General features: G+C 50.6%; 2 protein-coding genes across 6 annotated transcripts; one reads left to right on the forward strand and one right to left on the reverse strand.

Annotated features, from left to right (window-relative positions):
• Nucleotides 1–1,147: 1,147 nt before the first annotated feature.
• RRP7A (ribosomal RNA processing 7 homolog A) lies at nt 1,148–4,161 on the forward strand. The gene is made up of 7 exons (XM_061450660.1): nt 1,148–1,286; nt 1,370–1,512; nt 1,711–1,836; nt 2,099–2,222; nt 2,870–2,967; nt 3,370–3,568; nt 4,036–4,161. The coding sequence occupies exons 1-7, from the start codon at nt 1,235–1,237 to the stop codon at nt 4,119–4,121; spliced, it is 828 nt and encodes a 275-aa protein (XP_061306644.1). The 5' UTR covers nt 1,148–1,234; the 3' UTR covers nt 4,122–4,161.
• A 1,221-nt stretch (nt 4,162–5,382) lies between these two features.
• Nucleotides 5,383–14,532, reverse strand: SERHL2 (serine hydrolase like 2). 5 transcript variants are annotated; one of them, XM_061450656.1, is made up of 12 exons: nt 14,452–14,532; nt 12,795–13,031; nt 12,610–12,723; nt 11,478–11,519; nt 10,736–10,755; nt 10,460–10,534; nt 9,570–9,679; nt 9,241–9,320; nt 8,857–8,891; nt 8,029–8,105; nt 6,500–6,593; nt 5,383–6,197 (listed from the first exon to the last, which is right to left on the reverse strand). In XM_061450656.1, the coding sequence occupies exons 2-12, from the start codon at nt 12,940–12,942 to the stop codon at nt 6,081–6,083; spliced, it is 912 nt and encodes a 303-aa protein (XP_061306640.1). In that variant the 5' UTR covers nt 12,943–13,031; nt 14,452–14,532; the 3' UTR covers nt 5,383–6,080. The 5 variants fall into 5 exon arrangements, with proteins under 5 accessions (XP_061306640.1, XP_061306638.1, XP_061306639.1 ...); XM_061450654.1 differs by lacking the exon at nt 14,452–14,532 and adding an exon at nt 14,097–14,229; XM_061450655.1 differs by lacking the exons at nt 11,478–11,519; nt 14,452–14,532 and adding an exon at nt 14,097–14,231.
• Between the last annotated feature and the right edge of the window lie 12,852 nt (nt 14,533–27,384).

Consider the following 27,384-nt stretch of genomic DNA (forward strand, 5'->3'; position numbering starts at 1 on the left):
CAGTACTCCACGATTTGTCTTGCAGCAATGTCTTGGTGTGCATTGCTGTTCTGTTCCAAGTCCTCTCTTTAAAGTTATCTTATTTTTCTTATACTTCATGGTGTGCCTTCTTTTGCTAGGCATTGAAATAAAGAGTAGCCAGCCATTCCTACTTCAAGGAGCTGACCTCGCAGCTCCGCAGTTTCTCCTGGCTGGCTGCATTCCACTGAGCTCACCTACCACCTTCTGACCTCGCCTCTGGGCACATTTGCCCTCATGCAACATGGTTATTTATAGAATCAAACCCAACAGTATGGGTTGGAAGGGACCTCAAAGCTCATCCAGTTCCAACCTCCTGCCATGGGCAGGGACACCTTCCACTAGACCAGGTTGCTCCAAGCCCTGTCCAGCCTGGCCTTGAGCACTGCCAGGGATGGGGCAGCCACAGCTTCTCTGGGCAACCTGTGCCAGGGCCTCAGCACCCTCATGGTAAATAATTTTTTCTTAATGTCTAATCTAAATCTCCCCTTGATATATTTTTGTTCACTTCCTTTCTGGCCTCTTGGAGATTACAAGCTCATAGACGAAACACTGATTGCTGGCACTAATTCGGTATGCTTGGCTAGGACATGTGGTAGGTAATTGACAATAGAATTTCTTTCTGTTTTCCTTTTCAAAAACATGATGACTTGTGAAGTGATGCCACAGTTTGCAAGTTTGGTATATTTTCATGGGTTGTGCATGTACTGTTTCTATTGATAATTCTCATTAACTTAGATATTTGGTTGAGCCAACTGTCCGAATAATTGCTTGCTTTATTGTACATTGTCTTCCTTCAGTATCTTTATTTTTGGAGTGGTCTTGTCTTCCATTCAGTCATAAATACAAGTTTCTCTTTAAATGTAATTTTTTAATCTTTTTTTTCTGATTAACAAGTCTTTAAAACCAGTTGTTTTTACAATTATCTCTGAATGTTTTTATGTATATTTAAGTTTCCTTTATTTGCCTCTGTATGATTAAGCACAGTGCCTGTTTTATGCAATTCAGGTCCTCGTTTTCAGAACCGTTACACTAAATGCTGGGTGTAACAAGCTTTTCTTGCAGAGGGTGATGCTCTGGATGGGGAAACTTGCTGGTTGAACTCCACCTCGGCGCCGAGGTCGGGTCCCTCCGCAGCCATTAGCAGCCCCGCGCCGCCGCGGGGAACTACAACTCCCGGCGGCCCCCGCGCCACGCCGCTTCCCGCCGAGCTAAGATGGCGGCCGCCGTGGAACGTGTGGTGGGAGAGGCGCCGGCCGGCTACACGGGTGAGAGGGCCCGGGGTAGCAGGGAGGGAGCGGGAGCGGGGTCCGGGCGGCAGCGGGGTCTTTAACCGGTGCGTGGCTCGCAGCTCTGGCGGTGAAGTTCGGTGAGCGGCAGCGCTCTCCCCACTATTTGTTGGTGAAGGAGCACCAGCTGCGGGAAGGCGCCGGCACCACGCACCCCCCTCACCGCACCCTCTTCGTCCTCAACGTGCCCCCGTACTGCACCCCGGTGAGTGGGGCTGGCCTCGGGAGGGGCGGGGGCGCCTTACCGGTGGGGGGGGACTGAAGGCTGCGGGCATCGCCTCATGAGCCCGGGGTGGCGGTGGGCTGAGGGGCTCGGGCCATGCCGAGCAGCCTTGAGGGAGTGGGGAGAGAAATTGCCTCTGCTTTTCTGTAGCGCTTCTTTTCTCTCGTTCTCCTTATCAAGGACTCTCTGTCCAGGCTGTTCAACCGCTGCGGGCATGTCCAGTCTGTGGACATGTGTGACAAGCCAGGGCCCGGGGAGAAAAAAGAGAAACTGAACTCCAAGTTCTTCAACTGCAAAACTGTAACGGTAAAGCTCGGTGGGGAGGGGAATCCTGATGGTTAGAATGGGGAAAGATCACAAGCACTGGAGGGTACGATTTGAAACGTGAGACGGGAAACCATTTGGGGGCGCTGGGTGATGTGATTACTTATTTAAGTTTGCATTATCTCTTTTTGCTGTCCCGCTGCAACTTGAGGTTTGCTTCTTATTATGTTTGTAGTGCAGCTCTTTGCAGCGTCACCAGTTTCTGTGGTGTATCTTGACTGGCATAGATATCTTCTGCTTTCAGGGATTTCGAGTGGCGTATGTGGTGTTCAAGAAACCAGCTGGCGTCCAGGCAGCCAAGGCTCTGTCGAAGGAAGGTCCCTTGCTGATCTCAGCAGAGAGTCACCCTGTGAAAACTGGCATTAGGAGTAAGTCAGCCCTGGCTATCTTCCTGCTAGCTAGTGCTGGGGAATAACTATGCTTATTCCTTCCTGAATCCTACTCTGCATGTCCCAGATTAATTCTCACCATTTTGTAGTGAGCTGGAAGGTGTCAAGTGATTCACTGCCCTGCTTTTATTATTCACAGTCTTGTATAGGATGTTGTAGCCTGGTCCTGTGACCATATGGGAGAAGGGAGTTGCTTGGTATAACGGAAGGGCAGTTTTTTCCAACATCTTTTCAATACTGCATAAATTCAGACAAACTCTCCGTGTCTTACACTCAAAACAGAATCTGACTCAATAATGGACACCTGTTACTGAGTGCTGACACCCTGATGTGTGTCAGGGTGACAGCAGTTCAGGTGTGATCACTTGACAGGAATGCAGCCCTCAGTGCTGCACCTCTTGGACTTAATGCTAGCCTGCTCCTGCTCAGGAAGGTTGCAAGCTCTTCCTGTCACTTTCTGCTTGTGGCCTGGGGCACAAGTTGGTTGAGCTGTGGTGTGGGGAGGCTGAACAGAATGAGAAGAGCGTTTCCTTCTCCACAGCAATTCTCTCTAGAGCTGCCCAAAGGCATCAGACCAGGGCTTGATTCTAGCAGAGGCTATAGCTGACTTCTGCCCTCTTCCTCAGAGTGGATCGCCAGCTATGCGGCTTCAGTTGTGGATCAGGAGGAGCTGAAGGCTGAGGTGGATGCCTACATGCAAGACTATGACAAAAAGATAGAAGAGGTGAGGCCAGGCTGGGGAGGAGACCCAGCTAAGCAGTTTATTTGGGGAGAGGAAAGGAAGAGGAAAGATCTCTCAGTGTCCTGGTCTCAGTGAGAAGGGTGGTGGGAAACATGCTGGTCGGCAGGGTTTTTTTACTCCCAGTTGCCGGTGGGCAGTTAGGTCCTGGTTTGGTCCACAACACCTGACCCTTCCATCCAGGCCTTACAATACATATCCACAAATAAACTGGGTCCTGGCTTGTGTACAGTGTTCTGACTGATAGTTGAATGCCTGCTCTTGGTTCCATGCCTGCACTCAAATCATGTGCAGAAGCAGGAGCTGTAGCTCCATGTCGGGGAGCCATGCATCAGGCTGGCTGTCAGCGCATCTGCACTAAGCTGTCCCACCCTCCTGTCTTTACAGGAAGAAGCCAAAGCAGCCAAGGAGGAGGGCGTTCCGGATGAGGAGGGCTGGGTGAAGGTAACACGGAGGGGCCGGAAGCCTGGTCTGCCCCGGACAGAGGCGGCCAACCTGCGCCTGCTGGAGAGGGAGAAACAGAAAAGGGCCCGCAAAGAGCTGCTCAACTTCTATGCCTGGCAGCATCGTGAGACCAAGAGAGAACGTGAGTGTCCGAGCCTTCTCTGCCCCCTCCCTGTGGCTCTTGTCCCTTGCATCATGGTCATTTGTCTGTCAGTGGAGAGTCCGTCACTTGTATCCATCTGCAGGTGAACAGTGCTGGGTGGTTGTGCAGATAGCCTCGCCAGCTCTTGGGGCCTCTTGCCACCATCTCTTCTAGAAAGGGCTGCTGCAATATTTCGTGGGAGAGTGCACAGATCCTGGCTTTCCAATAGATGTCTCTTCAGCCTGCGCAGAAGCAGCAATTCAGAGGGAACAGTAGCCATTTTCTTCCCCAAGAGGGAGCTACAGCACTGCCAGATTTCCCGCTTGACACTTGGCCCAGGCGCAAAAGTACCTGCTCTGGGAAGTGTGCGTCAGGACTGAGCCCCGCCTGGCGTGTGGAAGTGAAGCTCCCCAGGGGAGGGAGATCTGCTGCTCCCATGTGACATGTTCTCTTTCTGTCTCTTTTAGACATTGCCCAGTTGAGGAAGAAATTTGAGGAGGACAAGCAGAGGATCGCGTTGATGCGAGCCCAGCGCAAGTTTCGGCCATACTAAGCTGTGCTGAGCTATTCCTTGCGTGCCTGGGCTGGAGAGGTTCCTATGGACTCCGTATCCCAAAGGATTTCAAGGAACTGAGGCATCTTCAGATTGTCCCTGCCCTTGGATCTGAAATGGGAGATCCCAGCAACTGTTGCTGAAGGAGAAGTTTCTTGCAATGGAATTCTGCTCTCCTGGCCATCATTTGGCCCTGTGGCATCACTTCCCAGGGTGCTCAGGCCAAGGGGCTGAGGCCTTTCCTGTGACAACTTGTATTTCCCTGCTGCCCAAGGCCCTCTTCTAGCTTGGTGAGAGGTGGGATTGACCCAGCACAGCCTCTTTAGGGGCAGGAATGGCTGAAGAACTGTAAATAAACTGCTGCTATGTTCTCAGAATGTGGGGATGCCTCTCTCTCCCCTTTGGTCTGCGTGGGGAGACCTGGAGCTTCTTGTATGCTGGGGTGGCAATAAAAGTCATGGCTTGTATGCTGGTGCTCCTTTGCACATTTTATCTGGGGGCGAGTTAGAAATGAAGGGAAGTGACCTTTGGAAAAGCCCATCTGGGAAGTTCCCAGACCTCTCGTCACAAGGAAGGTGGTTTGGTACAGAGTCCTCCCCCTTCCCTTAGTGTTTTTCTTGCAGCCAGGTGCTGAGGTGCTCAGTCTTACGGCTGTGAGTGGACCCCTACAGCCCTATCTAGCCTGGGCTCTGGGAGTTCCTGGTGTTCAGCGCTGTCACTAGAACAAGGTGAGCTGGCAGCCTGCCTTTGGAGGGGGCAACCAGACTTTTCATGGCCTGTTTTCTCTTAACCTGTTGTCAGCCAACAGGAGGGAGGTAAGGATGTCAACAGGCACATCTAGCTGTGGGGCAGTGCTTTTGCACTGCCCGCAGAACCTTTGTGCAGCTTTGGACTTAATGATGGCCTACCCCTGTGCACTTTGATCAGAAAGGGCCCGTTATTGCCCTGCAGCCTCCATATGGGTGTAGCCATGAATGTAAGGTGGAAATACTGGGAATTTCCACTGAGGTGGGTTAAAATGCATTTACCCTCCCCTGGAAAACCCACTGCCAATGCAGTTTCCATTGCATGGGGAGACTGCCAGGCCTGCTTGCTTCAGTTGGCTTTTTGCATCAACTTAACTAGAAGGCAGATGGATCCCAATTGTGCCTCAACTAAAGCAGACTGCATGTAAAAATCACTGCTTCCAAGATCAGTGTTTTAGCTGCTTGGGCAAACATCCCAAAAGAAAGGATTCTCCTCTAGAGTCAAGAAGACAGGGTTAACATTAGGAAATTAATCTTTATTTAGAAGGACAGAAATAATCTCTGCCAACTTTTCCATTACTGGTAATTCTCCCTGCTGCTTCAGATAAAGGATTAGTGACTCATTCCCTACGAGTTCATTAAAATGGCCTTCTGTGCTCAGGTGAGCTCTTATTTAAGCTGTTTTTTAAAATTGACATTTTTCTACAAGTCTCACAGTAAAAGGGAGACATGAAGGTCCTTTGCGCTAAGGCATCCACTGAAGTAAGCAGAAAAGCAGAATACATTCCTGTTTTCCCAGTAGCTCTAATTCTAGGATAAGAGTGGTTGTACCATCCTAAGGGAGGAAGTAAGAGGAGCCACTCCTACTGAGCTACAGCTGGTGCTGCTGCTCCTACAGAAGATGCCTCTGCCTGTATTCTTGTTTTATTTCAGGGTGCAAGCTGGGAGGAAGCAAGGGAAAGGCCACTCTGAGCTTCTATTCCTGTACTTTCAGAGCTGGAAGGATTCATTTTGCCTTTGATAAACTGAGGTACTTTGCTCAGCTTTCCTTCAGGGAGCCCCTGGCAGACCTGCTTCCACTCTGCAGTGAGCCAAGGTTAGGAAAGAGTATCATGAAACTGATGTTGGATGTGAGGTAAGAATGGTGACAATTCCTCCAGAGCCTGCTTTTTAGCTCCACGTTCTCCTTGCCTGCTGCAGCAGTGAGGGCTTCCTAGAGCCTTGCTCTGGTGTTCCGCGCTGTCAGGAACTTGCTGATGATCCCAGACACCACCTCAGGCTTGTTCAGGTGCACAAAATGACTCCCAGGTACCTCTATTAGCTGAATGTGCTGGAAAGAAAGGATGCAAGATGTGAACCAGAAAAGCATTCCCTCACACAAGCTGTGGGGCAGGGGGAAGGCAGAACAGGGCTGGGATGACTGGACTAGGGAAAAGCTGGGTCTAGAGTGCAGTAATAACTTGGGACTCCGGCAGCAAAGGTCAAGTTGGCTTCCCCACAGTGTGAGGGCTGTGCTATTTGGGACAAATTACCTAGTGGGGGGTGCCCACTGGGGCTGGCCATCAAGGTGAGCTGCTGCTCCCAGGTTGGGGACCTATACAGTAGAGATGCAAGGATGAAGTTTGCTCCCACCTCTTTCAGGGTAGACTCAAATGCCTTCCGTAGGTCTTTCACAAAGTGATTTCTGGTGTCCAGCTTGTACGGTACCAAGAGTCCATCTTGTGCTCTGAAAAGCCACAGCAAGGCTCAGTACAGCACATAGTGTGTCTCCATTTGTCTTTGCTACTGTCTTGGGCAGAAGCTTTTGTCCCCAGGACAGGGAGGTGACAACTGCTCTTTCTAAGCTGCTTTTAAACAGCAGGGATAGAGGGTCATACATGGCAGTCGGAGGGGCAGCTATTTTCTGTCAAACTATCTGTTCAAAACCTTAGGTGATTGCCTGGTGGTATCAGAGTGGAGACTGGTTAGATATTGCTCCCCTCCAAGTGCTGTCTCGTAATACGTCATTCCTTACCCCCACCATGTCTTCTGCCTTTTCCCCTCCATACAGCCTCTACATCTCACCTCCGTCCCTTTCTCCCTTCCACGCTACTGTTTTAAACTGGGTGTGCCCCACTTGGAGAGGGAAGTACCAGGGCAGTCCTCCTGGAAAAGCCAGCATTAGACCTCCTGCAGAGTTACGATCATGCTATCTCCTACTCCACGGCAGGTGATGGGACAAGATGACATCCCAGGCACAAAGGCATGTACTCTGTATGGCCTAGAGGACTTGTCCTCACTATGATGTTGTATTTCTGGATAAGCTGGAATATCCTTAAGAGTTTATGATTTCAGCAGACCAGGGATGCCAAAACTGCTCTTCATTTCCCAACTTCTAGCACTCCCTCTTATTTCCTAGAGAAGAGTCTTTTAATGGCACAACACAGACCAAGGCAGCCAGGGCCCTGCACATCTTGCCCTCCAAGGGCAGATGCAGAGGATAGAACCAGCTACCCACCCAGACAGCTCAACAGCTTGTGGGGTTCTGTGCAAACCACTGGCTACCTTCTACAGCTTTTCTCCTGGCCCTGGACACCCAAGAGGAAAGCTTGCAGGAGCTGGGTCTGGCCAGGGGCTCTAGGACCAGCTGGAGGAGGTAGAAGCTGACTGATTTTACCTGTTTGCTTGGGCAAGAGGTTTCTGGGTCTGGAGAAGGGGGCAGGCTGGGGTGCTGTGACCTGGGGAAGAGCTGGGTGGGCCAGGAGGAAAGCAAGTAGGAACAGTGTGGAGTGTCACAGGTTTGCCAGGATAGCCCCTTCCTGTAGGGCCAAGGGATGGAAAGTTACGGGATTGGGAGCATGAAGGCAGGAGGACATGACAGGACTGGCATTTCCTCAGTCAGCCTTGCACCAGGGAGACCCAGCCTGAAAGCACAGCCTAGGCCAGAAGGAAGATGTTCTAGGTGCTCTCTGCCTGCTCTAGGAGCCTGCCCAGCCTGGGGCAGTGGTAAGGAACTCGGAAATGCTTCACATTTGAGGCTGTGCTGTTGTGCCAACTGGCCCAAAGGTCTGGGTGGCTGCTGCAGAGGAGGGGTTACCTGAGGGCTCCTTTCTAACCTTTACTCCCTCCAGCCAGGGCTGCAGGGGGGCAGCAAGGGTTGGTTTGGCTTGTGCCTCACTCACACAATGATGAGCACACGGTCCTGGATCTTCTGCAGGAGCTTTACACACTGCTCCACTGTGAAGGACTCTCGACTCTGCTGCAGATGCAAAGACAGGGAGAGCAGCAAAGGTCAGGGACAGCAGCTGGGAACAGGGAGTGTACCTGACCCCTGCTGCACTAGTGGCCCTCAAGGCAGAAGTGGCTATGGCCCCAAAGCTTCCATGCTGGGACATGACAGGCAGCTAGGCCGTGCACAAGAGTAGCTGGCTCTGCAAAGGTTCCTTCTGTCCAGCTGCATTTCAGGGCTGCCAGCAACACTGCCTGCTGGGATGCAGCACATATGGGAATGATCTCATACCAGAGAAAAGCTTTAAAAATCCCTTTACTAAAAAGGAGACAGTACACTACTCTGGCTTTCATACCCTGGCAATGGCACAGGTAGAGGAGGCCCTGCTCGCTCAAAAGCGGCACAAAGCTATCAAAACATCAAACATGCCGACTTTGCTCCACACTCTCCCCTCTTCCATGGGTGACCTGACAAGCTGACAGAAAGCATCCATCCAGCTGCTGCCTGAAGAGTTATAACGGCAGGAAAATGTGGCCATGAGGCCCTGGGGCAGAGGAACTGCTAGGAAAAAAAAAAATCAGTAACATTTTCCAGTGACTCTGTAAGCTGAGTCAATGTTTGAGGCTCTTTTAACAGCAGCATTTAAAAGAGAGGCAGGAATTAGAGATGCAGAAAGTCACCAGCTGAGTGGAAGCAGGGAGTGGACCTCCACTACAGCTGAGTTTTCTATAAGCTCAGAACTCAGAAGCAGCAGGGGGCACATCAGAAGAGCAATGCTCACCGTACGGACTCTCATGTCTCTGTTAAAAACCAGCCCTGGAACGAAAAAACAACAGAAGGTTTTCATGTCTCACAGGAGCAGGAGCTGCTCTGTTTCTTCTCCCCTTTGGGGTCTGCCCAAGATTTTTTGAGACAAGAGGATTAATTCAGATTTCTCCTTTCTTAATTTCTTTTCTTTTGGTGTTCCAGGACTCAAGCACCAAACCCAGCTGCTGGGAATGGAGAGCTCTGCCTCCAGACTTAATTGCTCCCATTCAGGCTGCATGGAATTGTAGTTAGGGCACCCTGTACCCTGTGGAAGACAATGGCTGTTGGCACTGCTCCCATCCCACACCCAGGTCTGGCCCAGCACTGGGATGAGCCCTGCCTCCACGCAGCCCCTTACCAGCGGGTGTCTCAGTTGCTCCTCGCTGCAGTAGGATTGCCCCACCCTCTGCTGTCAGATGTCTGTTCGCTTCTAAGAGCCTGAGGGAGAGACATGTGCTGCTGGGAAAGGGAGGAAGCGAAGCGAAAATGGCATGACAAGGTGACAGCGAGCTCTCAGGCTGCTTCAGAAAAGAGCAGAAGAAGCGGCAGAAGCAAAAGGTCTTGGTGAGATTCCAGGAGGACTTGAAAGAGGAAGTGCAGAAGCAGTTTCCCTTTCACATTCACGCAGCTGTAACTCTGTCCAAGGTGAGGGCAGGCAGCAAATGAAGAGGACAAATGGGAACCGACCTCTGCAATGCTGCTTCAGGGCTCCGTGCTCTGGGAGTTTGCTGCTTTGCCTCTAGACTCAGTAATCTGTCAATCACCAATCGCTTTGATTCTAGCCACGCCTCAGTGTCCTGAAACAAAGAGACATAGGGCACAGAAATAACCCCCCATTTCTGAATCATTTTACCCCTTATCAAAGGGCAGAAACGGGAATTTCACCCTTCAACATCCCTCAGAACTCCTACCAGTTACGGACATTAAAAATGTCCGTTTCTGAGGGAAAGGGAACAGCAATACTTAAAAGGCAAGGCAGGAACAGAAAGCTAAGCACTGCTGTGAAGAACTAACTTTTTACCCTTGCAATCTTTTCTACCCCTTCCTGCCTCACTTTCGAGCTGAGGACAACTGTCTAAAAGAACAAGGGAAATCTGTTATCTTTTGTCTCTTTGACCCTGGGCCTCTGTCCCACTTCTGCCAACCAAAGCCCAGCATCTGGTAGCGATGAGGTCAGGTTGGGAATGTAGCTTTACATCCTGCCAGGAACAGTAAAAGAGATCTACCCAGATCACCAACAAGCTGTTGGCAAAAGGCCAGCTGGCAGTTGCTTGGACAGAGGTTCCAGCTCCCTTTGTAGAAGGGTATGGCACAGACAAATGAATTTCAGTGCTAAGGGACTGTAGGATGTGGAGCACTACCAAGTGTCCCCCAAGGGCCACTCTCCACAGGGACCTCAGTCTATGCAACAAGAAGCAGATCTGTGCCTGCCAAAAGGAAGAGCACCAAGACTTGTGTGATCTGTCAGGAACTGGTCATATCAGTGCTTTCTCTGAGCAAATGAAAGAAAGAAAAAAAAAATCCAAACATCTATTTTTTATTTTAAAAAGTGAGGGGAAGTACATGTGAAATCTAACCTCTGGTGCTAGCAGAAAGCCAAGGTTTTCCAGCAGGATCAGCTTGTCCACCATCTCAGGATAAAGGAAACAGAACTGAGGAGACATGAAACAATATGAGGGAAAAGCTGAGTGTTGAGGGACGTCTTCTTCCTGCTACACTGAAGAGAGAGTCAGGGAAGGGCCTCTCCTCCCCTGTAATCCAAGTCCCACATAGTTCGTCCCTTCAATTCCCTCCTATTTGTTGTTCCAGCTGCAGAAATCACAAATCCCATGAAGAAAGGATGCTTTACTCACCATTCCTGCCACAGCTCCACCTGCAAAGGAGAGAAAAGTCCTCTGTTACACCCAGGACACACACACACACACCCGACCCCCTGGTAACAGAAACTCCCTTCACGCACAGCAGGAGCTGCCTTAGAAGCAGAATGCATGTAGTACCAATGAACAAAGCCCCAGCTAGAGTAGCAGGCAAAGAGCAGGGCTATTGGCCAACTGGACTCTTGTCCTGTGCCATACCCATCTTCCTCTCAGGCAGCAAAGGCCAAGAAGCAGTTACTAGTTACACACTGTGGTGTGCAAGCTCTGTGAGCTGCAGCCAGCACAGCCCTGTGGAGCAAAACCCAAATTGTGGCAAAACCCAAGCATAAAGGGGTAGAGCCTGGAGTCTGGTTCCCTTCAGCAAGCTCCATGAACCACCAAGAAGGGCCCTGCTCTCCTCAGGCTTTGTGGCCTTGGGGGAACCAGGCAGGAAGGCCTGCTGTGAATTCTCCTGCTACGGATCACCCCTCTTTGCACACTGCTGTTCCCTCCTGGGGCTGGAGATAAGCCCACAGCAAGACTGACCACTGCTTGTACTACAGGGTCCTGAAAGCAGAGGCATTTCAAACAAGGACACAGATTTCTGAATCCTCAAGCAGCAACCTGGTATTTGACACAATAAATATTCAAACCCAGCTCCTAGCAGTATGTCTTGTAAGTTAATTACCTACTCCTATTTCCACGAATCTCACAGCTTACAAGGACAAGAGCCACTTACCCATACTGTGACCCATCAGGGTGAACCGTCTCCACTGCAAGGCTAAGTGGCAACAGACAAAAACAGACAGAGCTGCATTAGAAACTAAAGCAGCAGCATCTTGAAGCTTCTCCACCAACACAGGCCCCTTCTCACAGGAGGGCTTTTTCACTGCTTAATTTGCTTCCTAATCCAGAAATGAGGTGGATAAGTAGGCCAGTTTTAAAGAAAGAGAGCTTCCACCACCTCATTTCCTTAGTAGTTAAGTCACGCAGGTCTCAATCTCTCTCTATATGGCAAACAGACTACAGCAAATTCCCATTCATTGCCAGACACAGGACTGGCAGGAAGGAAAGGAATCTAACTGGGCAGCATCTGCCAAAGAGACCTTGACAGAGCATCCTGCTGCAGGGCATTCCACAAAAGCCATGAGGACACAGAGCCAGATCTGCTGTCTTGAGGGAAGTATGATTATCCCAAGTGAAAGCTCTCTGCATCATTTAGCACACCAGGCTCCAGTCCATTTTTAGAGAACCCCAAGAGGCTTATGGGAAAATACTGCTTCATCAGTGCTGCATCATCTGAAATGCACCTCACTGAAAGATATTTTACCCTCTGGCACCATTGAAGAACTTCCAGAGGCTCTTTGTATACTGAATGAGGGATGCAAAACTGCACATGCCACAACCTCCCACAAGATCAGCATAGAGGTGGACAGTTAAATCAGGAGTTATTAGGAGCCCAGTACACTTTGGCTGACAGATTTCTTTGTATGATACTAAAGCAAGCAGCCAGCTGCCATCAGGGAGAACCAGAAGAGTCTCCAACTTACACCTAACACTGGTTAGAGGTCACTGACTGATTACAAAAAGCCAGTCTGGCAAAACTATTTAGTTGCATTCACCACTTCGCTATTACTGCTTTTTAGTATAGCAACACTTGCTTCTTACTGTTTCTTCCTCTCACAAAATAGTGAGAAAGGGACTGCTTATTCAGTCTGTGGTCACAAAGCACAGGCTTATATGAGGCTGGGGAGAAGCAGAGGGAACCAACCAACCCCTCTCCTGGCAGCAAATGCTGCTTTGCTCGTCCTAAGGAGCAATGTAGCACCCTCTGCACAAACAGCCTCTCCAGGGGCCCTTCAGCTGCCCACCTGCTGCCACCCGGCGCACATCACTCACGTAATCCAGAAAATGGTAGGGGCAGCCAGCAGGTCGGTGGGATGACAAGCCGTGGCCAGAAAAATCCATTGCCACATAATAGCAACCTGAAAGGGAGAATGTATCAGATATGCAGCCCTGCAATACAATAAAAACCATCCTGCTGAGCCAGACCTACCTCTGGGGAGCAGTGGAATGAGCTTGTCAAAGGTGTTGGCATTGTCCAGCCAGCCATGCAAGCACAGCACAGGGTGTCCCTCTGCAGATCCCCAGGCCTTGGCTGCCACATGGCCCCAGGGCACAGGGAACTTCACCTCTGAAAACATGCCCAAAATAGAGTGCTCACAAGGTATGTCCCTGGAGAGAGCCACGTGCTCCGAGTAGGTGCCAGGGATCTTGTTAATGGCCCAGAGCTCTGAAAAGAGTAATACAGGTCTTTAGTAACTCACCAGCCTCCTGTGGTCTTAATTAGCAGCTTGCTGATTTATAGCTCTCCATTCAACATCCCAAGATGCCATCCCTGCCTGCCTGTTTGGGGAATCCTCTCCCCAGCACGTACTAGTGATGCTCCTAGGAAGAAACAAGCTTTCCCTACACAGGAGGAAAAAAGCCTCCTCTCTGTCTCTGCAGCAGCTGCAAGCTGAACAGAAGACACAGGAGATCTGGCAAGAGGGAACCACGCACAATTCCCCCAGCTAGATGCAGTCAGCCAGGCACCTGTCCTGGACTAAAAAGACAGTTTCAGGAATAAGGATTCTGCTTCCAGTACTACACTCCTCTTTTACCTTGTGCTTCTCCTCTTTCATACCACCAGTCGGCACCTTCGAGAGCACTGCCGTGGTCACTGCTGCCACACTCCTGCACCCTGGCATGGGATTACAAATTCACAACCTGCTAGACACCTGCTCGACCTCAAACTTGTCTCATCCCTCCCGATCTGCCTGGCAATTACAGCGCTAACATCTGACCTTTACTCAACCCCAGGCTCCTAAGTGAACCCCTCAGTACTACCCAGCCTCTGGGGATCTGCCAGGGGTGGTCTGAGTATCTCCCCTTCACCCCCAAGCCCATCTGACCTCAGGGTGCCTCATAAGCAGCCTGACTCTCCCTACCCCTAGGTCTCTCATGCCATACTGCCTTCCCAGTGACTTGTCTCGGGTCTCTATTCCCTTAAATAGCCTCTGAGACCTGACAGCAATTAAATCACTCTACTGCAAGTCCCTCCTGAGCCCGTATCTCTGTACAGTGTGAAGACAAAGGGGATGGGCTGAGAGAGAAGGCTGCTGTCAGGACTCTGAGACCACTTACCGTCCCCAACGGCCCCAGCCAGCTACACATGGGGACTCCCCTACATCCTTCCCTCGTACCCATGAGCCAGTTTAAGCTCAGCCCAGGAGCAGCCCAGTAGCACTGGTCTCCAGGGGCAAAGGTGAAGCTCCAAGGACCACAGCCCCGCCTGCTGATCACGGGGCTGTGTCACCCTTGGCCGGCCTGATCCTGACAACCATGGGCTGACTTCCTGGTATGACCATGGACCTGCCCCTTCCTCACAGACGTGCCTGAGAACCTGGGCTCCTGCCAGAACCCGACTGCCCTCCCCAGGCCCGCCCTGCCTGACCCCAGCGGGGCTGCGGCCCTAGGGTCCCTCCGACGGGCAGGAAGAGCCGCTACACCCGCTCCTTCGCCTCAGGGCGCCCTGGGGCAGCTGGTCCTGGTCCTGGTCCTGGTCCTGGCCCCGGCCTCGGGGCGGAGCAGCCCCCGGCGCGCTGCGGCTGCTGGCGGCCGCCCCGGCCCCGCTCCCCGCGCCCGCACGCTGCTCCCCGGCCCCCTCCTACCGCTCTGTCCGGCCGGGACGGCAGAGCAAGGCCGTGGCTGGAGGAGACAGCCCGGCGGCAGGGCGGGCAGCCCGGCTGCACCGCCCTGCTCCCCGCCTCCCCGGGCCGCCCCAGGCCTCCGCCTCCTGCCGCTCTGCCGGCCCGAGGCCGTCGCGGCCCGAGGGTGGGAGGCAGGCGGGTGGGAGTGCGGACATCTTTGGACCCCGTCAGCCTCCTGGCTGCGGGGGTCTTGCGAGGAAACGGGGTAGTGGGTGAGGGCCTAACAGCGCGGTCTCCCCTGCGCGGGGAGCGGTTCCCGGTTCCCCACCGCTCGCCACCCTTGGCCCTGCAGCATGGGGACATGCTGGCACACCCTCAACCCTCCACAGCATCACTCGCTGTTTTCCTCCGGACCCAGCTATTGCTCCAGTCACAGCAACCCAGCCCGCCCTCTCCTCCAGGCCCAGAAACCTCTTACCTGACTGAACAGGTGAACGCAGGGCAGTCTCCAGCTGGTCCTGGAGCCTCTGGCCTGACCCAGCTGCTGCCAGCTCTCCTCTTGGGTGCCCAGGGCAGGAAGATGCTGTGAGAGGTAGCCAAAGCCCTGTGTTTGGTTGAGGCTTAGTAAGCACAACAAGGAGTTAATGATGCCCGTGGGGTCTGCAGTTGCCATCAACCTACTTACTGAGCACGACAGGGACCTATGAGAAGTTGCAGTCATGGCAGTATGGCTGCATCCTTGGCTACCTCCAGCAGATGTGTTACTGACTATGGAAACTGCCTGTACTGCAGCAACACAGTGTGAGATGTTTTAACTGTGACCCAGGAGCATTGTAGCAACATCAAACAGGCTCAGTGCTTGACACCTGTGCTGAACTTCCATTGCTCTCTGATAGAGAAACTCTTCTGAACTCTTAATGCCTGCTGGAATCGTGTTGCTCCAGGGATAAGAGTCACTCTCCCGTGCTGTGACCCATCACAGTGAACTGACTACTGCGGGGCCAAGCTGCGGCAGATACACAGCAGACAGCACTGCCTTCCTTAGCTGCTGTATTCCTCTTCTTCGCAAACAGACCCCTCTCAGCTGAGGAGGTTTCCACAATTTTCTTCATTAGACCAGGGTTCAAGAAAGTCAATACCTGAGTATGGCTGGGAATACTGCTTTCTGGTGCCATGCATTCCCTCCAGCAGTCAGTCAGCAAGGCCTAACACAGACCACAACTGTTCCCCTTCAGTCAAGGACTCTGCTGTCAAATGAAGCAAAGTCAAACCATGCTGTGAGTAGTGGGATATCTTGCTGGAGCAGTTGGAGAGACAAAATGAATGTCTGTTCTTAGGGAGTCATTTTTATATTGGTAATTGAAAACTCTCTGCTCAGTTCAGCACATCAGTCTTCTAAATTACACCATACATTTTCAGAACAGCTTGCAAAGCTTGAAAGAAACCAGTGTAGAATCTTACAGCCCTGCCTTTCCTGCCTGCCTCAATCTCACCCTGGCAAAATAGCTCTGCACCCCAGAAGTTGAAAGGTAACCTTGAGGACCCATCACCGAGAATCAATGAGAGCTCTGGAGCTCAGCCTACCCTGCGAGTGAGCCATTAGAAGGAAATCAGAATCTTATAGGCTTGGAAAATCCAGTGGATTGCTTTTTCTTAGCCTCCTTGGAGGAGGAACAGGAAAGCAGACCGTAAATGGTGGGAAGGCATGCAGAGGGAGAGAGGCCTCAGTGCTGCCTAAGCATCTTTCCTAGAGCTGTCAGACATGTGTGTCTGGTTACAAAAGGTGAAAAGCAAGGGACAGCTTGGCAGAACAGATTTGTAAAATGCACTCAATAATCAATCACTGCTGCTAATGTAGGCCAGGGCCTTCCTGTGAATTGCTGGGATTTTTTCACAAGTCACCAGAAAGTAGTGTAATTGTTAGCAGTGGCTGCTAGGCTTGTGATTCTTCTGTCTGTGACATAGCTCTTGAGGAAGAGGACCCTATGTCAGGAGCAGGGGGGATGTGGACCCTTTGAGGAAACCTCTGTCGTTGGTGAGACAACAGGCAATGGCCTGGAAAATCCATTGCCACTTAACTGCAATCTGAAAAGGAGAGAGAATCAATGTGCAGACCCGACACATGACTCACAGCCCATCCTCCTGAGCCAGACCCACTTCTGGGGATCAGTGGAATGAGCCTATCAAAGGTGGTGGCATTGTCCATCCAGCCATGCAAGCATATCACAGCACAGGGTATCCCCTTCACAGTCCCAGGCTTTGGCTGCCCCATGTCCCTGTGGCACAGGGAACTTCACCTCAGAGAATTTGTACCCACAGGCAACATCCTCTGAGTGCTACATGCTGACAGGTAGTCTCAGAAAGCTCATTAACAGCTGAGCTCTCAACAGAGCTTGTAGGTTGGTGCTGGTCACCAGGGTTGTTTATCTGGCAGCCCCAAACTCTACTCAGTACCAGGTTTTGGGCACAAGCCTGTTTGAGGTAATCCTGGGATCCTGCTGTAAATGCTGGTATGCACATCACCACTCACAGGTCTTGGACTCTCTCCTGCACCATCTTGGGCCCTCTGCCCCACTCCAGCAGTCAGTAGTATCTGGGTTCTCTGCTTTGAGTCACAGAGATGACCTCTGGGGCTGACGTGGGAATGGTACATTCTTTAGGAAATTTGGACTTCTGTGAGCTGCATCCCAAGTCACTTCTGGTAGGAGGCTGCATCAGCAGGCACCTCATGGGAAAGGAAAAATTCCTCACAGAAATCCTAGCCATTGGTGACATGGGATAGAGCGGCAAGTGGGGACTGTTGCTCTAAGATGTAGCCCTGGCCCCTCCCTCAGCAGCAGGATTGCCATCTTATTAGCCAAAGCCGGATTGTTGAGATCTTCTCCAGGTCCTTCCTTTTTTCTCCAGTGCAATGTTACTTAATCCTCTGAAACAGCAGCCCAGCATCTCACAAGACTGCATATCTCCCCTGGTACTGCTTGGCAAACTACCCCTCAGGGGGAGAGCCCTTTGCATGATGCATGGCGAAACTTGGATGTCTCACAGAATTCATTCTGCTGCATCTGCTTTTGAGAAGTGTCACAGGCTACTGCAGTGGAGTTGCTGCCTGTGGAGGACCAAAGTAGACTCCACCTGGAAGGGTGCTGGGGTGTTGGCTGGGCTGGTGGTAAGAAAGGCTGGTATGCACAAAGAACTGGGCGGGAGTTAGTCTGAAATATCCTGTGTGCTTAGCAAAGGATAATTTAACCTCTTTGTCCTTGCCAAGGAGAAAGAGACCTGTAAGGGTGAACACTGGGACATGCAGAGCTGTTACGCTCCGCTGACTTGGAACAGCATTGATCAGTTTGTGCTAGCTGCAGATCTGGTGAGGAAACTTTAAGTACAGCAGATTGATTGCTACCAAGGGACAAATTCCCCATAGCTGGTTGGATTCAAGCACTGAAGTACTGACATATTGATCATATGGTGATTTATTAGTAATACCCCTGTACCCCAAACTCTCTTCTGTAGTTATACAAGTAAAAAAGCGTGCTATAGCTAGCTTAACTGCTTTCTTTCAGAGGACATATAGGGGATATACCTCTGTATAAAGGCCCACATTGTGAGCATATGCTGCAGTCATAGTGGACAGGAACATAAGAGTGATCACAGGACAACATTTATTGTGTAACCGGCCCCGGCATGCTGGCTCCCAGGCTGTGGGTTTGTGGGCAGCAAGCAAGACTGGGGTGCTGCCAGGGCCCACATAGCAGTTTTTCCTCTGCGACAAGGACCAGATGCTTCTCTGCTTCAGCAGCCCAGAGCAGGGCAAGGATCCCTGCGAGGAGAGGGGCAAAATCTAGTAAGTGCAAAGCTGTTGGTGTTGGGTGCATGCACTGCTTGGGCACACAGCAGGGTCGGGGGGAACAGAGAGACACTTAATGACTACAGGTAAGCCCCTACCTCCCCAGTGCATGGTTCCCTAATGAGTCTTCTGCACTTTGTCATGTACACTGCTTGATGTGCCCCTGTCTGAGGAAAGCCGCACAAGGTTGTGGAGGAGAAGACCTTATCTGCTAATGTGACTTGTTCTGAAAGGAGAACAGAACTTAGGAAATGAGAGGCCTCAATGAGGGGCTGAACCACAGATCTGCACCACTGGACATTTCCCAGTGGGGATCCCCCTCCCTTGAGCTCTCCACAAACTTTGCTTGCTTTGGAGATGATCCCAGGGTTTAAATGAGCTGCCCATGTGGGAAGAGTTGAGGTAGGACATGAAAGTCCTGCCACCCCTGGGCTCTGCTTGACAGAGGCAGACCCATTAAGGTACCTTGTGTGGTGTGCTTTTCCTTGGGTTTTCCCTAATTTTGTGTTGAATTTCATTGATGTGAATGAGTTTCTGGTGACTGAAAAAGGAGCTGACATACTAAGATAAAAAATTGCTGTAATGGCTTAAGTTGGTTTCTCTCCCCTTGCTCCAGGTACGTGCCTATTGTGCTCCTTGCCCCAGAGCTCTCCAGCCCTGCAGAATCTGTGAGAGACAAATAGATGCTGGGGCCAATGTGATAGTTTAAATGGAAATCTTTGTTGAAGTTAATAAGCCAAGCTGTGAGTGGTTGAAAAAGTGGCGTGCATCTGCTCCAGGGATTAACATGCAGCAGAATCTGGCTAGTAGGGTGTCCTGATTTCAGCTGTAACGTAGCTGGCATAGGGCTGCTGGGGTGTTAAATCATCCCCACGTGAACCACCGCTGTTCAGCTGGAAGCAGCCCCAGGCACACACCATGCATCAGCTCCAAGTGGTGCACATTTGTATCACTTTATTTGCAACTAATGAAATAGCTAGAAACATTTATTGCATATAAATTATATATGAGCACCCATCATACAAATAAACTCTTTCCTGTCTCAGCTTTCCATTTCCTTCTTCATCAGAAAGTCTTTTATATTTGGGAGAGATTGAGGAGTCTCTGCTGGTCCCCATTCCCTGGGTCTGTTTTGGTTAACTAGTGAGGCGAGCTACTCTCCAGGTCTCTACAAAACCCCCACACACCTTGAGAGTAACACCAATTTTAATGTGTGAAGCAGCATGGAAAGAGGAGTTTCTCTCCAGTTTTTTCCTAGACTTAACCTTCCTTCATTTGGAAAATCTGGCAGATTCCCCAGAGGCTGGAGAAAATAATAGCAAAAAACCAGGAGTAATCTGATATTTGTAATTACAGGCCTATGAGCTCTCTATTGCCCTCAGAATAAGAAAATAGAACATACAAGGATCATTTAAAAACAAGGGAAGAGTTCTAGTTAATGTTAAATCTCATGATCTTACGGAAAATAATCCAGAAAGCTGCTTGGGAACTTTTGGAGATGTAAGTTATAGGTTTGGTTTATGGATTTGGCTGATAAATGTAAAAGCTGTTGACATAATAGGGCTCCAGCAAGGAAATTGATACAGTCTTACACTGTGTTTTGATTTTTAAGTAACTGGAATTATACCAAATTAACACATTTTGTGGTAATTGGACTGAAAATTGACTAGTTAGCAAGTGTCAAAATGTTAAAGTTGGTAAAAGCACATGATGTGTGTTTTTAAAACAGCCCAATGGTTGAGTTACTCAGGGCGGGCCACTCTTCACGTCTGGCAGCTCTGTCTGTGGAAGAAGTGACTCTGGCAAAGGCTTGATTCGTGGTGCAGGAGCAGCTGAATGTGAGCTCCCAGTGCAACACCGCAGTCAGAAAGGCTAATTCCATCCTCAGATGTATAAGCAGGGAATACAGAGCAGGTGTAATGAGATTACATTGCAGGAGATTATATTGTGTCTGCTAATTTCATGGATGTGATTACTGGTGTAAAAGAATTCCCAGTTTTGCCATCTGTGATTCGAGGAGGAAGTTAACAAGTTGGAGAGGCTTCCTGCAAGAGCTCCCAGGCCTGATGAGGGATTGGAAGCCATCTTATGGGGGAGGAGCACTTAGGACTGATACAATCAAAGCCTAAGTATGCCTATGGAGGATTAAAGTTTTGCTCCTCTAATTGCTGTGCTGCCTAACAATGGTAGAAGAAAAAAACAGTCTAGAGATGAGTTATACCTTTTATAATGGAAGAAGTAGTTAAACACTTGAGCAGTTTACTTAGGGTGGTGGCAGCTTCCCAGCCATTGGCAGTTTTTGAATTAAGATGGGACCTTTAACAAAACAACAGTGATTAATGTGACAGAGTCCTTTGTCCTGTGATCATCTGGAAAGCAGGCCGGTCTGGAAATTAGTCTGCTGCAACAGACACTGCTGTCAGATGGTACCAGCCTGCAGTACTTCTGCTACAACTGCTCTGAAAATTACAGCCCATATTTATACTCCCTTCCTGCCTTCTATGTTGCTTTTCTTCATTTAGAGGCTCAGCTTCCTCGGCTGAGGTAGCTCCTGCTGCTAGGTCCAGCAGTGACTCAGGACCTTTCTGCTATGGGGTCAGTGTCTTGGATCACTCCCTGCACTCCTCTGTGCTGTTTTTGTTTATTAACCCTGAAGCAGGTGGGCACAGGTGAGAGTTCAGTGCCTGTGTCCTGTGACTGGGGTTCAGCATCACTTCCCATCTCAGTGTGGGGCAACAAATGCAGGAAAGAATGGGCAGGGCTGAGGCTGCATGTTCCAGGCAAAGGATTCTGAGCAGAGGGCTCTAGGTAAGGTCCATCACTTTTGGACAGCACTCCAGGAACTTGTCCTGAAAATGTGGAATAACAGGGAGAAACAGTAGGCTTCTGGCTCACAATGAAATCTTAACTGAGTACCTCCCTCTGTGTTTGGTGGGCAGCAACGTTGGGAGGAGTTATCTGAGGTCAATGTCTCAATGTCCGGCTGGAGACCAGTAACGAGTGGCGTCCCTCAGGGATCGGTGTTGGGACCGGTCTTGTTTAACATCTTCGTTGCTGACATGGACAGTGGGATTGAGTCAGCCCTCAGCAAGTTTGCCGATGACACCAAGCTGTGTGGTTTGGCTGATACACTGGAGGGCAGGAATGCCATCCAGAGGGACCTCGACACGCTTGTGAGGTGGGCTGATGCCAACCTTATGAAGTTTAACCATGCCGAGTGCAAGGTCCTACACCTGGGTCAGAGCAATCCCAGTCACAGCTACAGGTTGGGCAGAGAAGAGATTCAGAGCAGCCCTGCAGAGAAGGACTTGGAGGTGTTGGTCGATGAGAAAATGAACATGAGCTGGCTGCAGTGTGTGCTCACAGCCCAGAAATCCAACCGTATCCTGGGCTCCATCAAAAGGAGCGTGACCAGCAGGTCGAAGGAGGTGATCCTGCTCTTGCGAGACCTCACCTGGAGTATTGTGTGCAGTTCTGGTGTCCCCAACATAAAAAGGACATGGACCTGTTGGAACAAGTCCAGAGAAGGGCCACGAGGATGATCAGGGGACTGGAGCACCTCCCATATGGAGACAGGCTGAGGAAGTTGGGGCTGTTCAGCCTGGAGAAGAGAAGGCTGCGTGGAGACCTCATAGCAGCCTTCCAGTATCTGAAGGGGGCCTATAGGGATGCTGGGGAGGGACTCTTCATTAGGGACTGTAGTGACAGGACAAGGGGTAACGGGTTAAAACTTAAACAGGGGAAGTTTAGATTGGATATAAGGAGGAAATTCTTTCCTGTTAGGGTGGTGAGGCACTGGAATAGGTTGCCCAGGGAGGTTGTGAATGCTCCGTCCGTGGCAGTGTTCAAGACCAGGTTGGACGAGGCCTTGGGTGATATGGTTTAGTGTGAGGTGTCCCTGGCCATGGCAGGGGGGTTGGAACTAGATGATCTTAAGGTCCTTTCCAACCCTAACTGCTCTATGATTCTATGATTTATGGGGCCACAGAGCCCCAGGGAGCTCACACCTGAGTCCATTGCTGCAGAGGGTTGGTGCCTCCCTCATTTCCTCTGTTACTGTTCTGGGATGTTTGACATATAGGCCAGATTCAGAGGCAAGGGAACAGTTTGCAATAGAGTTATAAAAGGCTGTTTGTTTTCTCTGCAGCTGCTTACATCTGACCTAAATACCTTCCAGGCTATGCAGCCCAGCCTGGTGCTTTCTTTGAAAACCTAGAAGGTCACTGACTGCTGGGTCTTCCTCCCTCTAATGAACCAGGGGGATGTACAGAGCCCTAACGGCACTGACAAGTGAGAACTGCCCTCCCTTTTTTCCCCTCCTCTGTTTTTTGGAGTTTGACAATAATAAACATACAAGGAATTGCTGGACTTGTGTTCTCACAGAAGTAACTGTGCATGTTATAAAAACCTGAAGCAGAAATGGGGCCCATGTATGTGATTGTAGGGAAAGGAGATGGTTGTGCCCACCTGCCCTGCTTGGCACAGGAAAGCTCCATTCTTGAAACAGCAGCCTGAACAGCCACCAGCAAAGCATCCCACTATCCCACTGGGCTGTCTCTGCGCAGCACTGCAACTGCTGCTCAGTGCAGCTCAGCTCCGGGCCACTGCACTCTGTGAAGCCCAACCTCCTGATGGCAACTGCTGTGCCCAGGCTCAGCAGTGTGCCACACTCAGCAGTGTGCCAGCTTCTCAGCTTCGCCTCCAGCCCTGCTGCCTGCAGGCACATCGGGTTGCACATTGCCCATTGGCACCAGGAGAATGGGCCAATGTTCCCCACTGCTCCATGAAGCTCAGGCCCAGCCAAGGAGGATGCAGGAGCCTGGTGCTGGGCTGGTGGCACAGGCTGAAGCACATGAGCACGGTGGTGTCCATCACATCTGCAGAGGGAAGCCGCAACAGCGGAGGGTTGTTGCAGACTGGAATGAAGATGCATCGGCAGCCGTGTGTGGGGTGCCCACGGCCCATGGCACAGTCATGGCTGTGGCTCCCCACCCTCCACCACATGCAGCATCGCTCAGTACAGGGGTGCAGCAGCTCTGTGGCAGAGGTTGACAACCTGCAAGCAGCGGTGCACAGCTCCCACAGCCGCACTAAGTCACTCTGCTCCGGGCAGCCCCTGTACCTTCAATTTCCTGGAAAGCAGTTTTTCTTCGATACTGAGAAAAGCCCTGCTCTTGGAGGGGAAGGAGGGGCCTGGCCACCACATCACACAGTGGGGCCACTACTTGTGCTAACTTTTCTCAGGAGAGTTGATCTAATACAACCTCTGCTCTCTCTAAACCACTGAAAGGTGGTTTTGTTTGTTGTTTTGGGCTGTTTTTCCTGGGGGGGGGGAGCAAAGGAAGGGGGCTGGGGGATTTTTGTGTGTTGGTTTTGTCCTCCTGGCTTTCTCCTTTTGTGTTGTTGGTGATTTGGTTGTTGGTTTGTTTTTGTGGTTTTTTTTTAATTCTTAATGTTTTGCTGTTAGCATCTCCTAAAAAGAGACTTCTAAGAAGTTATGAGAGGAACCATCTAGAAAGGGGAGGAAGGGTCAAAAGGGAAAACCACCTAAGACTGTATGCAGTCAAAGATTGTACATTTTCTACTGTTTGCAGGCTGGACTCGTAGCACACAAGAAGATCATGGCAGTCATTCCTTACCCACCCCCCAAGCATCCTTCCAGCCTTCTCTCTGTACCAGATCTCCTGCACTGCCTGCATCACTTCTCACGCCAGGTACCCAGGCCTGCCCCATGCTTTCTTTTCTCCCTTTCCTTCCCGTTTGTTCACCTGTTGGGAATCCCTCAACTTATGTCTGAGCCACTCTGATCACTCCATGTCCAGGGCAGTTTGATCTCCCACTCAAATCCCATCCCAAAGCCAGTGTGCGCACCAGTGGGTGACAACACGTTTGGGTCTGGCTGCGGGGTCAATAAGGCACTGAGCCCCTAATAATCATCTGGAGTCATTCGTCATCTGTAGGTGATGCTCCAGCCCCAGCTGAACTTCCACTCGCAGGCTTGCTGGCTGAAGGGCAAAGCAGTACTCACACAGCTAAGGTGATCACCCATCTTCTCTCCACCGTGCCCTCTATGACCTCCTTTGCTTTTCTGTACCTCTTTTCCTTTCTTTTGCAGATTTTCAGTGCTTCATTCTCTCCACCTCAATTCTTTCCCTCACTGCATTACCTTTTCCCTTCCTCTGGGTCAATGCATACCTTTTGCTTTCCCAGAAAATCATCTTTATTTAGCAGTTTGCAATGACCTGCCCCCAAATACCCTTCTTCTTCTTCCCACACCTCCCAAACTGACAGGAGCAGATAGGCAGCTCATGGCTCTTTCTACCTTGTGCAGACCATAAGGAATTCACAGGCTGAGAAAGAGAAGCTGTTTGGGTGTTACTGCCTCTTGGGCTGTTGGATATCCACATCTTTGAACTTACTAAAGACTTGGGGTTGGCTGAAGAACAAGCAGAGAAATTCCATACAGCAGAACTATGATACAAAGGTAGGATAACATCAGACCTACTGCCCTCAGCAGCTGGAATTCAGACAAACCTATTTGGAAATGGTTCATTCCGTCAACAACTCTATCAATTCATGCTTTCATATTTAATGTTTTTCAAAGTTTTAGTATCAGGGATAGTGAGGGTCTATGTATCCTTAAGCAGAGTTAAAAATCAGGGGTAGGATAAAACTTGTAAGGACAAATCCTGGCCTCTTCCTGGAAGCTACTACTCTCCACGCTGTCTGCAGCATCCTGGGCATCAAAGAAACCCTGTCTTTAAGAGGGATCCAGCTTTCTCCAGAGATGTACCAGTGTGCAGTGTTCAAAGCGAGTTGCTCATGCCAGGGCCATTAGCCTGCCTGCATCCCCACTGTCATTACACAGAGCCTTCCAGGTGGGTATCTGTATGCTGAAAACAGTTGGGAGAAAAAACAACATCTGTCCAATGGGGAGAGTGTGGGGAGTCTTTTGGTTCTAGGGAATTTACTTGCATTCTTTTTTTCTTAAGAGAACTCACTTAAAGGCAGGGTTTGTTTTTCACCTAGAACACATCCAGGCTTGGTTTCAGGCTAGCAGGGAAGAAAGGCAGCTGAGCATGGTTTAGTTGCCATCTCCTGCTTTGTGTCACAAGCCACAAAGCTACTTCAGCATCCTTGTGTTTTAAACCTATAAGGAAGCCACCTCAGATGTACCTTGATCCTGAACACATTTTGGGCCCTGTGAGTCAAGTCTGAGCTTTGAGAAACTGTGGTCAATGGTGCCATCGTGATTTGTCTGACCAGCTTTTATTGCTGAAGGGGATTGCTGCAATGCACTTCAGCTCTAAGTGCTGCGAGGTCACTGTCTCAAGTGAATAGCAGCCTTCCAATATCTGAGGGGGACCTACAGGGATGCTGGAGAGGGACTCTTTGTCAGGGACTGTAGCAATAGGACAAAAGGGGCTGGGTTTAAACTTAAACAGGGGAAGTTCAATTTAGATGTAAGGAAGAAGTTCTTTACTGTGAGGGTGGTGAGGCACTGGAACAGGTTGCCCAAAGATGTGGTAAATGCTCCATCCCTGGCAGTGTTTAAGGCCAGGCTGGCCAGAGCCTTGGACAACATGGTCTAGTGGAAGGTGTCCCTGCCCAAGGCAGGGGGTTGGAACTGGATGTTAAGGTCCTTTCCAACCCAAACCATTCTATGATTCTATGATTAAAAGAGAGAGGAATGAGACCCACAATCTCCAAGCAATAAGGCTGGCTATTACTTTTTTGTAGGCAAAGATGAAGATTAAAAGACAGAATGAAACTAATCCATTTAATAATGTTAAGGCAAGGTGGCTGGTAGAGTCTATGAAGTCACCCAATAAATGCTATAAATACCCACAGAGGAAAATGGGCTCCCTACTAGGCAACTGTAAAGCAAACCACAGGATATTTTTGAAGCTGCCATCCAAAATTACAAAGAAAAGTGTGACAAGCCTACTTAAAAGCCAAAAATGGAACAGATAAGCACTTCATCTCTGCTCTGATTTAGGGCTCCAGCAGCAGGTCCTCCCACTGAAGCCTCCCTGAGAAAAAAAAAATCCCAAACACAAAGTGCTTCGCCCAGACTCTTATGGAAGTTCAGAAATTCTTCTGTGGTCAGCAGCATCCTCATGCTTGGTTGAACGTCTCAATACTCAGTGGAACTTCTGGCAAGGCTGCAGATCAGATTCAGTGCTGTGTTTCTGACTGCTTCGTGCTCCCTAGCAATGCAAAGCAGCTGTAAAGCTCTTTTAGTCAGCTGCTCTACCCGGAGTTACAGCTGCTTTGCATCACTAGGCTGGTACACAGCAGGCAGAGCATATCTGTGTTTGGGGTTTGCATACAGCTTTCCAATAGGGCAATTCACCTGGCATGCACGCACCAGGGAAAGCATGCAGCAGCCTCAGCGAGGTCTGGAGAAAGTACGTAGGTGAATGAGAGCTCCAATGGTGCAACCAAGCCTAAATGCAGGCTTGGTCTTTAACAACTGTGCATTTTGCTCTGAATTACAAAGTTTATATTTTGTCCTATTACATCTGCTCACTCTGTATGCACCGTGTGGCGCACTATTTGTATTTCACATCATAACATTTTTGTGTGTTTTCCTTTTTTTTCCTGTGATTTCCAGCATTTTCATTCGATCCACCAAGCGTGCCTCACGCTGCTGCACACCCTGTGCTGCGAGGGTGCCCGCTGCCCTTCTGGGGACTCCTGCAGCGTCCGAGAGGAGCTGGGAGAACAGCAGCAGTGAAGGCCGGGACAGCCTCCCCGTTTTCCGCTGCTGTGAAGGGCCCTCGTTCTTCGGCTTTGCTGCCCCGGGCCGTGCACTGCCCCCTGCCCTGCGCAGAGCACCCCTCCCACACACGGTGCTTCCGAGCCCTGGGCACTGCATCCCCTCCCCTCCGCTTCCCACCTCCGGTGCAGTGTCGGAGGGCGGCAGAGGGGCACTGGGAGGAGGGGTCGAGCCCGGGTTCCCGCTGCCGCCGTCGGGGCCCTCTGCCGCCTTCCCGGCGGGTCCCGCGGGATGCTGTGATACCGTCCCGGTGGAGCTCCTCTGCCCGTCTGCAGCGAGGAGGCTTTCGCAGCCTGTTTTAATTATTTATTTTTTTCTTTCCCTAAAT

The sequence above is a fragment of the Pezoporus flaviventris genome, unplaced genomic scaffold (genome assembly GCF_033815535.1).
Source record: "Pezoporus flaviventris isolate CSIRO_AGI_PZ_B2104156 unplaced genomic scaffold, CSIRO_AGI_Pfla_v1 ptg000011l, whole genome shotgun sequence".
NCBI lineage: Eukaryota > Metazoa > Chordata > Aves > Psittaciformes > Psittacidae > Pezoporus > Pezoporus flaviventris.